We start from the raw sequence: 15,001 nt of genomic DNA, 5'->3' as shown, positions 1-15,001 counted from the left end.
GCAGGCGGCCGGGGCTGAGCGTGCGGTGGCAGCGGCGGGGCGCGCAGTCCTGCGGGCCGGCCCGGGGCCGGGGCCGGCGGCCGAGCCGGTGCCGCGCCCGTGGCTGCCTCCGGCACTCCAGTGCCGGCGGGGGCTCAGATATGCGTCAAGGGGACGGTGCCGTTCACCCCCGTGCTGGCGCTCTGGTAGTGCTGGGGCAGGGAGTGGAGCCGGCTCTGGGCGGCAGCGGCCGCCGGATCCCCGCCTTCCCCGGCCGGTAAGTACATGCTGATCATCTCCCGCAGGTCCCCGGGGCACGGGGCCCGCGAGTGCGAGGTGACGGGCGGGCTCACGCTGGGCTCCGACTTCACCAGCGAGCCCAGGGCGCCCAGCGCACCCGAGGAGGCGGCCGCCGCCGCTGCCGCTGCCGCCGCCGCCGCCGCCGAGTTCTGGTGGGGCTGGGAGCCGTAGGGCAGGGCGCCGTAGCCCGAGGGCGAGGCGCTCATGTAGCCCTGCGAGTTGGAGATGGGGCTGTACTGCAGGGCGCCCATGTCGTAGCGGTGCATGGGCTGCGGGTTGTGCGGGTGGTGCGGGTGATGTGGGTGCGGGTGGTGCGGGTGCCCCCCGCTGCCAGGGTGCTGGCTGTAGGCGAGCTGCGCCTCCTGCATCATCGCCGCCGCCGCCGCCGCCGCCGCCACCGAGCCCGGGTAGGCGCCGTTGGCCCAGCCGTTCATGTGCGCGTAGCCGCCGCTGGCCGTGCCGCCGGGGCTCTCCAGCCGCTGCCCGACGCCGCCCGGGCTGACGCCGACGCCCATGCCCACGCCGACGCCGGCCGGGCCTCCCCCGGCCGACCCGGCGCTCAGCAGCCCCCCGGCCAGCGAGTACTTGTCCTTCTTGAGCAGGGTCTTGGTCTTCCGCCGTGGCCGGTATTTATAATCCGGGTGCTCCTTCATGTGCAGCGCCCGCAGCCGCTTCGCCTCGTCGATGAACGGTCTCTTCTCGGCCTCCGACATGACTTTCCACTCGGCTCCCAGGCGCTTGCTGATCTCCGAGTTGTGCATTTTGGGGTTCTCCTGGGCCATCTTCCGCCGCTGGCCCCGCGACCACACCATGAAGGCGTTCATGGGTCTCTTGACCCGGTCCTGGTTCGCTTTGTTTCCCCCGCCGCCGCCGCCGCCGCCGCCGCCGCCGCCTCCCGCTCCGGTCTGCCCCGAGAGGTTCGTGGGGGCCTGGGCTCCGCCAGGGGAGTGCAAGTCCGTCTCCATCATCATGCTGTACATTCAAATAGCTTTTTTATTTTCCACCGGTGCCAGACGTGAAAAATGAATCAAACATAGAGGAGCCCGGGAGGACGGTGAGTGAGCGAGGCGAAACCCGTTTGTATCTAGGTAGCGACCGCCGTGTGAAGAAAAAAAAAAAAAAAAAAAAAAAAAAAAAAAAAAAAGGAGGAGAAGAAAACCGCGAGGAGAGCGATCGGCGACCCTGCCGGCGAAAACTTTCTCCCTTTCGCAAATCACTTTCGGGGCTCGGCGGCGACGGGGGTTCGAGCTGCTCAAACAGGTGCACGGCAAACTTGCTGCTTCACTTGGCGCGGCGGGAGGAGTGTGCGGAGCCGTCGGCGGTGTCCTCCGCTCGCCGGCGCTCCCCGGCAGACGCGCGCACACCCCTCCGCTCCCGCTCTTATCCTTAACGGAGCTATTTTTTTTTTGTTCTTTGCTGCTAACTTGGAGAGAGAGAGGGAGGGAGGGGAGGGAGCGTGTGTGACTTGCATCCGCTGATCGCAGGTGAACGGAGCAGAAGAGAGGAGAACCCACCGCCACGCGAAAAGGAGGCGAAAAAAAAAAAAAGTATTTCAACGTTAACTGAAAAAAAAAAAAAATGCAGGAGGAGGATCGGGGGAGGGAGGGGGTGGGGGAAGGAGCCCAACCAAAACACGCGCCGATTCCGGCGGCCGGGGCGCGGCGGCACAGCAATTTGCTGGCGGTGGTCTCCCTCCCGCGGCCCGGGCGGGACGGCCGGGATGGGGCCGGGACGGGGCCGGCAGAGGAGGAGGAGCCGCCGGGCGCGCGGGCGAGCGGCGCCGCAGCCATACGGCGCGCGCCGAGCCCGCCTTAAATCGCCTGGCGGCGGCCAATGGGGGCGCGCCGGCGGGCGCTGATTTGCATATGGCGCGCGCCGAGCGGTGACGTGCACCGGGGCGCGCCGCGCTCGGGGGGGCGGAGGGGCCGCGTCCCGCCCGCGGCCCCCGACGGCGCCCCCGGGGCCGGAACACCCCCCCGGCCCCCGGCCACCCCTCTGGCCCCGCCGGGCATCGCCGCAGGGAGCCCTGAAGCCTCGGGCTGCCGCGTCCCCGCCGGGCGCGCCCCTCACTTAGACGACCGTCGAGCAGTATTTAGGGGGGCTGAGGCGCCCCAGGCTGTCCGTCCCGGTACCGCAGGCCTGCGATCGGCACGCAAACACGCCTTTTCCGCGGGACTTCGTTCTGGAGAATTCTCTGGAGCCCCCTCAGACATTTCTCCCAGGTGTTAAAACTGCTCCCAGGCCCAGGCATGAGGCAGAGGCTGGACGCAGTCGTTATTCACTTAGTCCTAGGGGAGTTAAAAGCACCTGCGACTAAAGAAGGTACACGGAAACATGTTATCTTTGTATACAGTAACTACAGGTGCATGATTTTTTCCCCTTGAAAATATTAAAAGACTACCTTTGTGCCCTGGCTGTCCTGTGAGATTATAGTTATTTTATAGGGGGGAGAAAATGGTCCACACAGAAATTCATGCTGCAGTCTTTAATTGCAGCCATAGGAATGGCAAGTCCATCAGACAAATGCCCACGCATGTATAAACGGCCACCCCCATCATCTTTCACCAGGTGGAGAAAGGGACACGCAGCATGCCTGCTCTTTTCACGGTCCGTGTTAATTTTCCTGACCCTAGTGGCCATCCAAGGCTGGAATCACGCTGCAACTCCCCCAATTACTGTTATTACCACCAGAAGTTTTCTGCAGGAGGAGTATGCACCGTGTACAAAGCACCAGCCTTAGGCACTGGGCTAGGATCAGACTTTTTTTTCTCATTTCCAGTGAGTCGTCATGAAATAGTGATCTCATCATGATAATCTAGGTTTGCTGGGGAGGCGAAAGTGCCTCTCCGCTTCTGACGGCCAAAGGCTCAGGCTGCTTCTAGGCCCTTTGAGCTCAGCCTGAGTGATGCTAGTAACTCTGGTGCCGGTGCTTTTGGGAGGAGACTGTTCTCTCCCAGTGCACCTAAGGGTGCAAAGAGGGCATGGAAGACGGTGCAGGAACACACGCGCGCTTCTCCAGCTGACAGTTTCTCAAATTGCCATACCTGCCACGGCAAAACAAGGGAGGGCGTTGTGATTGTTAAATTATGTATTAAAAATATAATTGGTTAGGGTAGGAGGGGAGGGAGACGAGGAGAAGGTTACTGCAGAAAGGCGTGTTTCCACTTCGACGGCCAAATGAAGATGAGGAGTAAAAACTGCGAGATAAGATGTCATGGCTTGCACATTATCCACCCAAGGCCCTAGTGGTATTTTCCCCTGAAATTTGATATAAAGGCACCTAAAGACTTCCTGACAAATAAATGGGTGGAATCGCTGGGGGGCATTCTTTTCCGGATGAGTCCTATGCGTCCTGCCAGCCGGTGGACCCCGTGGGAACACACCCTTATCCCTGGGAATTGGGCATACACACCAGCTTCCCTCCCCCTCACACCCTTATCCCTGGGAATTGGGCATACACACCAGCTTCCCTCCCCCTCACGTACAGGGAAACTGTGCCCGAGGCTGAACTTTCCCTTCCCTGGTGCAGAGGAAGCTGCTAATCCACACCCTCCCGGGGCCTGCCCCCTCCTGGACTTTTTACCTCTTTTTCCTGATCCCCGGCAAATAAACAGAGAATGCCCCTTCCCTCCCCTAGAAGCAGCCAAACTACCATGAACGCGGTAGCGGGGAGAAACGCGGACAGAGAGCAGGGAGCGAGGATATGCTGCTGCCGTGAGTCCCTCTTGCCTCTCGCCCAGGTGTACCCCGCTCACCTTCGGCCAGGGGGTGTCTATCGACTGAACGGGGGGGGGAGGAAGGTGTAAAAGCCAGCTCGGGGGGGCAGACAGGGACTTTTCTTCTGTGGTAAAGGTAGTGCAGATCCCGATTCACGGGACAAGGAACGAGGTCAAGCACTTTGGCGAGTGTCGTTTGACAGGGCTGCGGGGCTGGGGTGGTGCAGGCCGGGGCTGCTCCCGGAGATGAGAGGTCCTTGGACTTTCCCCTGCAGAAAGGGGGGTTGCAAAGAACCAGGAGTCGGGTGGTGGAGGGAATAGGTGGGGGCGGCCGGGGGTGTGGTGTGTGCTGGGTGAACGCTGCAGGAAAGTCAGAGGGGAGGCGGAGAGGAGGTCCCGCACTGGGAGCAGAACCGGAGAGGGCTAAATGTCCGGCCGCGGCAGCGGTCTCCCCTCGGGCCTGCAGAGGGGACAAGTACCGGCGAGGGCTTTTCGCAGGCCGGTCGCAGTGACAAGTGCCTGCCCCCGGCCACGGCTCCCCCCCATCTCCGCGCTGCGAGGTGGGACGCGCCCCGGCGGGCGGTGCCTCTCCCCGCGCCCTGCTGAGCCTGGAGGGCCGCCCCCTCGGGGTGGGGGTCGCCCGCCGAGGGCCCGGCCGCCGCTGTGCGCTCTGTGCCCCCGCAGACGAGGAGGGGGCAGCGGGGCGGCGGGGCCGAACCGGGCGCCCCGGAGCAGGCGGCGATCGCCGTCTGCTGGCTGCCGCCGTGCCTCCCTCGCCCTCGCCCCGGGTCGGGGCCGGCGAGCGCCAGCCCGCTCCGGGGCGATGCCGTGGGGAGACGCTCGTGAGAGATCCTGCCTGGTCCCTCGCCAGCCCTGTCTGAAACGTGAGGCGGGGAGGGAGTGCGCTCGCTTGCAGCTCCTCTGGCACTTCACTCCAAAACCCGCCAGCCGGCACGAAATGCAAAGCACTCCCTTGCTACCGGGGTGCCATTACCTGGGCCAAAGCGAGCAAACCGGGAGGGAGGGCAGGCAAAGGAGAGAGGGAAAGCATTTTCCCGCCTCGGTGACTTGGCGACTCGGGGACCACAGCCTTCAACACGACCTGCTTGATACCCAGTCGAGATGGGATGGTTGGAAAAAGGGCGCCTGAATAGAGTCTCGCTTTCTTTTCCAGCGTTCTGTGCAATCCTACAGCCCCAGTCCCAAATCAGCTACGGCCTCTCTGTGTTTTGTTGTCTTTTCTCAGCTTGGTGGGTAAAAGCGTATGGAGAATCTCTGGAGCTTTCGAGTAGGGGCTCACCCTGTGAACGGTACTCACACATATAATTCAAATTTCACAGCTGACCTGCTCTGAAAACCTCAATCAGCTTCTAATTGAAGGGAAAACAAAATATTGCTTCCCTACAGCAGAGCTAACGATTTAATCATTATATCAGACATTATAGCTTTTAATTAGGCTAATGCTGATACTGTATGGAAAGAGATAATTCAACACAGTTCTTGATGAATTCTGTAATTGGGTTAACGGAGGAGCAGTTGGGGGAAGAGACGTCAATATTCAAGCTGCGTCTATAGCCACCAGGTTTATGAATGAAAGGGAAGGGGGAAAAAGAAAAGGGGGGGGATGCAAAGGGCTAAAATTCCCTGACGAGAAATGTCTCCCCCCTTCGCCCAGGAGAGCCGTGCCAACCAACTGGAAGCGTGAGGAGAGTAAGGGCTGTCCTGCCGCCGCCTCGGCGCGCCCCGCTCCCGGCCGCCGCCCCGCTCCCGGCCGCCGCTCCCAGACAGCCCGGACTGCTGCTACACCAGCGCGACCCGAGCGGCGGCCCCGCTGCGGGACCTCGCTGCGGCTCCCCGGAGCGGCTCGGGCCGGGGTCAGTGGCTCACAGGCCGCTTTCCCTCTATCTCCATCCCAACCAACGGGTCGTCCGCCGCCACGCTGGGAGCACGAGGGGAGGGGGCAATCAGGGACACCAGCACCGAGACTGTCCTGCGGGGGTGCGCCTGGGCAAAGTCGGGAGCACAGCGGGGGAACGCCGAGGGTGGTACGGGACGGGACCGAAGGGTTTCTGAAGTCCTAATGAGAGCAGGCAGGTACTCTGCACAACTGGGCTGGCGAGGCTCGGCTGCCGAGAGCCGCCCTCCCTGCGGGGCGCGGGTGCTGGGCAGGGGGCGCGACACGGAACACAGGAGTGTGCTCAGGGCCAGCCTGCTCCGGGCAAAACCAAAGCGGCCAGAGGGCAGGCTGCTGCTCCGTGTAGGAACTTCCATTTATTTATGTATTTATTGTGTCAGATAAAAGGGCGGCTGGAGCCATTTTTCTAAAGGAATTCTGCATCACCGCTCTCTCCGCAGTGTCGATAAATTGCCCCTTTCCGAAGAGTTTGTATATCCCAGCCTTCCTCTTTTCTCTCCTTCCTTTCTAGTTTTTACTGGCTTTGAAAATGAGCTTTATATTTTCCTTGCGCCTAAAAGAAGTACTATCGATCTCCCCGCACGTTTGATCTCGGCAGCAGCCGGCGGCCGCCCCAAGGCGGCAGCGGGTCCCGGCGGGCGGGTGTGCCGGGGGTGTCCCGTCGCAGCCCAGCTCCCGGGACAGACATTGCCAAGGGAAAGGCGAGGCACACCTCGGTGGGACGGCGGGACGGTCAGACCGCGCCTAAGCAGAGATTTGCTTCCCCCCTCCTCTTCCCGGCAGGACATTCTGGATGCCCCCTCGGCTTGGAACAGCCCCGATCCTTCGCTCGGTGGGACTTCTGAGTCGGTAGAAAAAACAGAATCGTGTCTTTACGAAGTTTTGCCAGCAGGAGCATTTTCTAAAATGTTTGTTTATGCTACGCATCAGCTCGATTTCCAGCACAGTATTGTTCCGAAAGAGGAATATCCTGTATTGTGATCCATCCTTGTCTAATTTTGTTAGTAATTACAGTAAAACTGAATAGGTAATTGATAACATTCCAATGACACAACTCCCTGTAATTAACAGGCTGAATACACCTTCTTACATTACACAAAAGTTGTAATTTTAAAGTCTGTCCAGATTTTAAAATTTCTTTTAAAGTTATTAGTACTAAGGCACATGCCGGGAATATGTGCTGATCAGATGGCACAGCATCTCGCGGGAGATGAGGGTTTACACTGTTCTATTTTTTATGGTTTGGGATTTCTACCTAAAAGGATAGCCAGACCATTTACCTTTTACAGTCGAGTTACCGAGTGGCCCTTTAGAAAAAAAAAACAAAAACAAACCCATACCAAGAAACAAGAAAAACCCCCACCAACAGAAAACCTACCCAGCAATTTACTTTCCACCAAAAGAAAAATATTTTAAAAGTTTAATTTTGTAACTGAAAACTTTTAAAGGAAAAGGAAGAGCTGCGGCGATGGAGAGTCTGTCGGACTAGAACGACAAGGGGAGTTATTACCCAGTTAATCTTTAAAACTGCACTGCTGAAATGTCAGTCACGGAAAAAGAGCTTCACAAGCCCAAATGCGACATCCCATTTATAGCAGGGCAACCTGGGTAGTTATGTCTGTGGCGCGTCGCTCAGAACACCATAAAGGCAATATTTCTGGTTTGCATCCTCGTCAGTTATCCCCAAATTGCAAAGGCATCATTCAGGGCAAGTCAGAATGAATTTGTGCAAAAAAAAAATAAACGAGGTAAGAAAAAGCCCTAAATAATATAGAAGCTTCTTTCTTGCAGGCCATCCTGTTATTGCAAATTAGATTAGCTACACAGGCTTCAATATAAATGTGACATGAGGTTCACAGAAGAGCGAAAGTATCATCCACTCCAATCTCTCCTTTCATCGAAACATCCCACACAAATTACATCTTCTCGTTTAATACACCTTTCAATGAGATTAAAACATCACTTTGACACGGTTTCAAACCTTTTCGGTCGCGCATTCAGTGCTTATTTTAGAAAACAGCAAACAAGGGCAAAACTACAAACATCTAAATAATCTCAGACCGCTGGTCTGGAAAATAAAGGTACCCAGAGGAAATACATGATCCTCTTGCTCCATCCAGTGCAGCATTCTGGCCATGGGAAGGCGGATAGCGAACCCCAGTGAAGGGAAGAGAAAAACCCGGTTTCTTTCCCCCCAACGGGACATCCTGGTTACTTGGTCGGTGTCGAGATCCCGTGTTTATTTGCCTTTTGGAAAAGGGGTGTTTGTTACCTGTTTTTCAGCAGATCACTGACTGATACTTCACATTCTCCTTAAACGGATTCTCTGATAGTCACCGTAAAGGGGGATAGTAAAAAAAACCCGGTACTGACACCATTAGCAAACACATACTTTACGGCAAAGACTGGCAAACCTGAAAAAGGTGCTGGGGCCGAGGGGGAGGGGGGAGGCAGGTTGTTCATAGACTGTCCTGTTTTAGGAAAAGCGCTTGCAAATAGCTGGGGCTACAATTTAGCTGCACCCACAGCCTGACCCGGCCCGCAGCAGGTGCAGGGCGGTAGCCCCCGCCCCCGGCCGGACCCCTCCTCCCCGGGTGGGAAGTGCAGCCCTCACGGGAGATGCCTTTCTCGAGGTGGATGTGTCAATTTTTGCCTCAGGGTCTGCGCAGCCGGGCGCCCCAAGGCGGGCAGGGGATGGCGGCAGCCCCCCGGGCCCGCAGCGGCCGCTCTGCTCCTCCACGGAGCCGGGACCAGGAGCGGCGGGCGAAGACGGGGCGCGCTGAGATGCTGGGGCAGCCTGGCTTGGTGGGAAGAAACGGTAGTTCGGCATCTCACTGCCTGCTCCATACTGGGCATTTGGGGACAATTTGCAACCACTCTCCCTATCCCCATCCATCCATCCATCCATCCATCCATCCATCCATCCATCCATCCAAACCCCCACCCCCCTTAACAAAGAGGCTTTCAAAACATAACCTTTTATGGCAGCCTGCGGAATCAATGCGATAAAACGGGGTTTTAATGGGTTAATTGACTGGAGCCGCTATCATGTTTAAACACCTGTTTCTGAAAAGAGATTCAGCCAAAACGCGTCCCCTCCCTGATCGATAGATGTACAACCTTGCTGCATTGCCTGTTGATCGACCCCAAATACCACCGTCAATTATGAGAGGGAAAATCCATTTCACTTTTTTTAATATCCCGATACTTTATAGCAATAGTGAAAAACTCTACAGCCACTTTGGAGCTGGGGAGGGAGGGTAAGACCCTGGGTGGGACCACGCCAGATAGCCCTAACCTCTGGGCTGGGGCTTGGCTTCGAGAGGCTGGGCACAACCTCCCTGTCGAGAGGTCCCGGCAGCTGTCACTTTCGCAAAGGATCGGATCCGGGTATCCCCGTTCCTTGGGAAAATCGAGCCGGGCTCAGCCCGGCCGCATTAGCAGTGTTGGAAGCCCATGTGAATGCTCTCTCCGAGGGGGAGAGATTAAGCAGGAATTAGTTGTAATAGCTGAGGGCTGCTCTGCCTATTGATTTCCCTTTTTTTTTGGTAGTATTAATGCAGCCAAGCCCTCCGGTCAGTCACAGCGAAATTGATTCTTTGCCCAAGACACCTTTCACTAAATGGCACCCGCGCACCGACATGTTAATTTTTGAACGTGTAAGGGGAGCGGGCGCTGCGCGCTCGGGAGGCAGCGCCGCCGCCCCCGGCGCCCTCCCCGCCCCAGCCCTCCCGCAGCCCCCTGCCCCTGCCCGGCCGCCGCTTTCCTCCCCCGCCTCAAAACCCAGTGAGGCCTCTTCCCCAGAAGGCGGAGGGGGGCAGCCCAAAACGCTGTCACACCACACCCGCACCCCCCAAATCCGTGTCACAGCCGATAACCCAGTGACTGCAAACGGCTCTTCCCTCCTTGAAGCAAAAGTAACTTGGAAGCCCTCCCCTCGCCAGCTTCCCCTCCTCCATTCCCGAGACAGGGTGAAGACCCCCTCAAAAGTTAGAGGCACACTTACAGTTGCTCTTCCGGCTCCAGCCTCCTCCCAAATATATCATCTGAAGGGGCAGCCTTATTATTATTACTTTTTTGGTTTGGTTTTTTCCTCTGCTCTAGCCTAGCTCACACCTTCCTCCGACCGTGCCCGCAGGTGCAGGGCAGCGCGACACGGAGCCGGCGGTCTCCTCCTCGCCCCTCGCCCAGCCGCAGCTCCCAGGCGGCTGTGCCCGAGCCACGAGTGCCCGGCGACACACGCACACTCACCATTCGCGCTCTCTCGCTCACTCGCTCTCTCTCTCTCCCCCTCACACACACACGCGCACGCACACACATACACACTGCACAGGAGAGGGGGAGAGAGGGAGAGCGGGAGACAGAGAAGAAAATGAAATTTATTATTGATAGAAAAGACTTTAAAGACAATTTCAAGTTATTGTTTCGGTCTGGAGAGAAAAGAAAAAAAAAAAGAAAAGGAAAGGGGAAAAAAAAGGAGAGGGGCTTTTCTCCCCACCCCAACATAATGAAACGCCTTTTGTGTGGCACCGAACAATACCAAACAAGTATTCTAATAAATAGCCACTTTTTTGTTCCGTCGCGGCAGTGAATAGAATTGAGCAGTTGGTTTGAGAGCAGCTGGAGCGCCGCGCCGAGCGGGGAGGTGGAGCCCGGAGCCTTCCTCCTCTTTCTCTTCCCCTTTCCTTCTCTCACACGCACTTTCTCTTCTAACCTTGCATTTCTGCCTCTCCGCTCCTGCTGGGCCACTGTCCCCTGCCCCTTTCTCTGGGAGAGATGCCTCCTGGAAGTGAAGAGCCGCCCCTAGGTGCTGCCTCCCGCACCTGTGCGGTGCCGTGGGGCTCCCCGCGCCTCCTCTCGTCCCTCACCGCCCGCTTCGGCCGCCCCGGGACTCTGCTCCTGCCCTCCCCGCCGTACCCTGAAGGTCCCCGGCCGCCCAGTGACCCCGCGCCCCCCCGCCGCACTCTGCCTCCGACAGCTCGGGACAGCGGAGGCTCCGAGCCTGGTCAGACCCTCCTTTGTTGACAATAAACTTGAATTTCACAGGGAGACTCGAGCCCCTCCGCCCTCTCGCTCCCCCTCTCCCGGCCTTCCCTCGGGATGGAGCCAGGCTTTGTCAACCTCCCCCTCTCCGCTCAGGATCTCTGCGGAGGGTCCGCTCTTCCTCCCCTCTGCACCGTTCACTGCCATCACCTCCCCTTTCCTAGACAGCGCCTGCATGTTTTTTTTTTTCTTCCCTCCCCGAAATACTCTTTCCCAGTCCCTTTCTGCCAACACGACAACCGCTCTAGGAAAGAAAGTCGATAGAGGTTATTAAAATGGACACAAATCAGCTAAAGATTCTCAGGTAAAGCTGAGAGTGCCCCGATTTCCGTTCTGCTCCGGCTGTGCGGGTGTGTGCCTGCCCGTCTGTGCCGAGGATGTGCGGCGGGGAGGGAGGGAGGAGTGGAGCAGAGGGCTGGCTTTGCCCGCCGGTGGAGCCGGCTGTAGCATCCAGGCGGGTCGTGGCTGCCGGGGCTGTACCCTTTGGGGGGTCAACGGTGCCGGCGCCAGAGCGCTGGGAACGGACACCGCGGGCAGCCGCCTTCCTATGGCCGGACTGTCTCCTTTTATTAGGGGGTGGATCTAGTCTTCGTTCAAAAAATAAATTAATACATACATCCCCCCACCCCCAACATTAACCTCCGATTCGCTTGCCAGCCAGAGCCTTGCTTGTCTCGCAAAAGCTGCGGGAAGCACCCGAGTTTCAAATAAACCCCAGCAATTGCTGCAAAGGCTCCTTAGCATGCAGGGATTACCTCGTCAGCTATTTTGAGTTGCTCAGTCACATACAAACATTAGAGATGTTGGAATAAAAAGCAGATTGCTTTTAAGTTTAAGCCACCGTTGCCCTTTACAGACTCGTATTGATGCTTGGAGGGGGAACAGGGAAACCTGTTTAATGACTTGAATTAAATGTTACATCCTCATCCGTGGGGCTAGAAGTGGGAGAGATCTCGGCCAAGGCTCAGCTCTCGCCCTCCCCTAGCGCCGTTCCTTGCACGTCCTTCCAGAGCTGCCCAGAAGGACCCCTGGGGGGGTGGGGGGGGCCGGAAAAGGGGGGGGGGGGAGGGGGGGAGGGCGCTGCGGGAGTCCCGGCATGCCCTCAGTGCCCCCCCCCCAGAGCCCTCCCCTTTCCCCGGGGGGGTCTCGCTGTGAGCCGTGCCCGGTTGCGTACCTCTGCCTGCACGGAAAATTCCCCTCCCTCCTTTTTCCACCCCCCTCCCTCCCCTCTCTTTTAAGTGGATTTTTGCTCTCACTTCAATAACACGCCGGCTCTAATTAGCTGCAATATTAAGAAACGCTGCTAAATGACAGTTTTATCGGGTTTGTGCAGATAGGAGGAACGCGGGGACCCAGCGAAATATCCACCCAATACGTTCGGCGCTGGATCCCCGCCAGCAACCACCGCTCGCTCTTTTTATATGGAAAAATGGCAACATTTTGGAAAGCAGCTTTAAAACTTTGACTTATATTTTACATGCTAAATAACGGGGAGAATGGCGACAGCGTTACAGAAAGCTTCAACCCTGCAAATATTTGAATGGGGCTTTTTTGTAAAGTAGAGCAGCTGTCAGTCAGCTGGCTTTGACAGCCTGCCACAATTTTGTCATTTAATAGTGGGTGTTAGGCTAAGTGCAAAACACTCTGGCAAACAGATGTCAAACCTACATCTCATATAAATGGGGGTTGTAAAATTGAGTTTTAACCCACATATACGGTTTTAAAAAGCGGTGCCAGTGTGTAAACTGTATACAAAATAAAGATACTGACAATCTCCCGTGTGGGCTTGTTATTTAAAGTAGGCTTATTTAGAAATCTGACCTCCAAATTATGCTAAATCTTCCTACATTTCAAACAGTGGAATATGAGAGCAGCGCTTGGGAAAGTCGAAATTAAGGACAAATATGATGGCTTGTTGAAAGGGTCTTATTGCCGTGTGTACGGAGAAACCAAGGCTCTTAATTCATTCAACTTGTCATTGCTCTTCCAAATCTGAAAAGAAGGAAGGAAGGAAGGAAGGAAGGAAGGAAGGAAGGAAGGAAGGAAAAGAAGGACTTTGCAGGTTCCGAGGTTTCAGGGACTGTTTTCTACAGCGGGACCCGAGGGATTTGATTTAGGAGGAGGCGGCAGGGGAAGGAAAGACCACAGACGCAGCGAGCAGGCAGCTGCAGAAGCACAAACTCCGTAGGGTGAACGAGGAACCGTGCAATGAGGTGGCCAGACCCACTGCAAAGGGTGGAGCCCACCCGCCTAGGACATGACAAGAGATTATGAGTGGTAGCAGGAAAATATTGGTCGCATTTAATTCCTTTGGAAGTTACCATTCAAAACATGAGCTGCTCTTCCTTTTGAACTCACATTTCCAAGACTCGTATCTTCACCGAGATGTGGTTTCCCCCTGTACTTTGAGGGACCTTCCTGACAAATTTCCTTTGAACATCTAAAAAATGTCCTAAGTATTTACACGAAAAATTGTTCGTTACCTCAGCTGGTTAGAACGAAGCAAGAAGAGTAAAGATGATAATTCATTGCACGAATGATACTGTATGAATTGTACCAAATTCCCCAGAAAAAGTCTACACCCACATTATCGTTTTGGAAGGTAGACATGTAGCTTCCTAGACAAGTCGATATGAGGCGATTAAACGAAACATTTAATTGCAAAGAATTGTTCAAATTAATAATTAACCACAGTTTAAACACGTGCTCAGCTGATTTCCTTGTCGGGTATTCACTTGCAATATTTGCACTGTCCTAGCCGATGTTAAATGAGTAGAGGAATGCACACGGGGTGATTATTGATCATATGCAGTGACTGCTGTTTACATTTAAATCCCGTTTGATCCTAACTCTCTCCACACTCGTCTCCAAACCCCCAAAGCTCTGCTGCTTGATTACAGCGTTTTCCTCTTTGCAGGTTTTTTTTTTTTTTTGTTGCTTTGTGGGGGCTTCCGACACTTAGTTTGCAGAACGACAATGAATGCCTGAGACTGGCTAATCCTGCCCCAGGTGTTCGGGAAGCACGGGGAGAAGGGGATGTCCGCAGCCCCGCGCCCGGCGAGAGGTGCCCCCGCTCTGTGGGCGGCGGGCAGCGGCCCCCGGCCGCAACTGCGGGGTTGTAGATCGCAACCCAGGGCTGGCGGAGAGGGGCTCGGAGCCTTCCCCAGCCCGTACCAGGACTCTTGGGTCAGTACAGTAGACACTCTGCTGCCGCGTTTGACCTGAAAGTTGCCGCTTCAGAAACCCCAGATTTTAAAAAATATATATTAAAAAAAACCCCAGCGGTTCGCCTGGAGTGCTCCACACTGAGGGTACTGGGAACTCCTCGGGTCCCAAACACCAGCCCCGAGGTAAGGGGCTTCCATGCCTTGACAACACCAACTACAGCCTAGCGTCGGGTAACATCGTCAAAGAAGAAATCAGGTTTTATTGTGGAATAATTGCTGCTGAGTTATTTTAAATCAATTGTAGCTGCAACTTTGATGGGCAACGCGGCTGGCTCTGCGGCTGGTCCCTGGCTCTGGAGAGGAGCCTGAACTGTCTTTATTCAATTTCCTCATGCAGAAAAATGCCTGTAGCTGTTATCCAGCCCATTTGCCTGCAAAGAAAGGCTATGGTAGAATGTGATCCTTATTTTCAAACAAGTAAGTGATCAACAAATCTGGAAAAAAAAGTATTGACATCCTCGATAGATATTAAAAATCTCCTCTTGTTACTTAAAAATGGACATTCTGTTACCTCTAATGTTTGCTTTTTTAACCAATATACTTGTATGAATATCTGATTGCTTTCCATCATAGACACAGCTGTTTCTTTTTCAGCATTCTGCCGTGAAATAGTTGCAAGCTTCTGAAGTCAAAATATAATTGACATAGCTAAATGTTTTTTCCTAAATGCAGCAGTTTTATGAAGTCTTGAAATTAAGTCCAGTGACAACCTGCCTGTCCGACAGTTGCTCTGAAATACAGATTGGCACCCTCTCCAACTGCAGTGTCATAAGAAATCCAGGCACTCAAATTGTGTTTATCCCCATACTTCAGATGTTAAT

The 15,001-nt window shown here is 55.4% G+C and overlaps 1 protein-coding gene and 1 long non-coding RNA gene across 2 annotated transcripts in view; both read right to left on the bottom strand.

The window, feature by feature from the left end:
• Window positions 1-10,190, bottom strand: part of LOC121669600 — a 32,349-nt gene extending 22,159 nt beyond the window's left edge. Inside the window, exon 1 of the long non-coding RNA XR_006017816.1 lies at window positions 9,917-10,190. This is a non-coding gene — a long non-coding RNA (uncharacterized LOC121669600). The remainder of the gene's footprint in view (window positions 1-9,916) is intronic.
• SOX1 (SRY-box transcription factor 1) lies at window positions 47-2,046 on the bottom strand. Its single transcript, XM_042038735.1, has one exon. It carries the CDS (start codon window positions 1,257-1,259, stop codon window positions 135-137), a length of 1,125 nt encoding a protein of 374 aa, XP_041894669.1. The 5' UTR covers window positions 1,260-2,046; the 3' UTR covers window positions 47-134.
• Window positions 10,191-15,001: the final 4,811 nt, after the last annotated feature.

This window comes from Corvus kubaryi, unplaced genomic scaffold (genome assembly GCF_017639235.1).
Source record: "Corvus kubaryi isolate FWS band 111438036 unplaced genomic scaffold, C.kubaryi_AGA036_p1.0 133, whole genome shotgun sequence".
NCBI lineage: Eukaryota > Metazoa > Chordata > Aves > Passeriformes > Corvidae > Corvus > Corvus kubaryi.
This window is presented reverse-complemented; position numbering and strand designations above follow the sequence as displayed.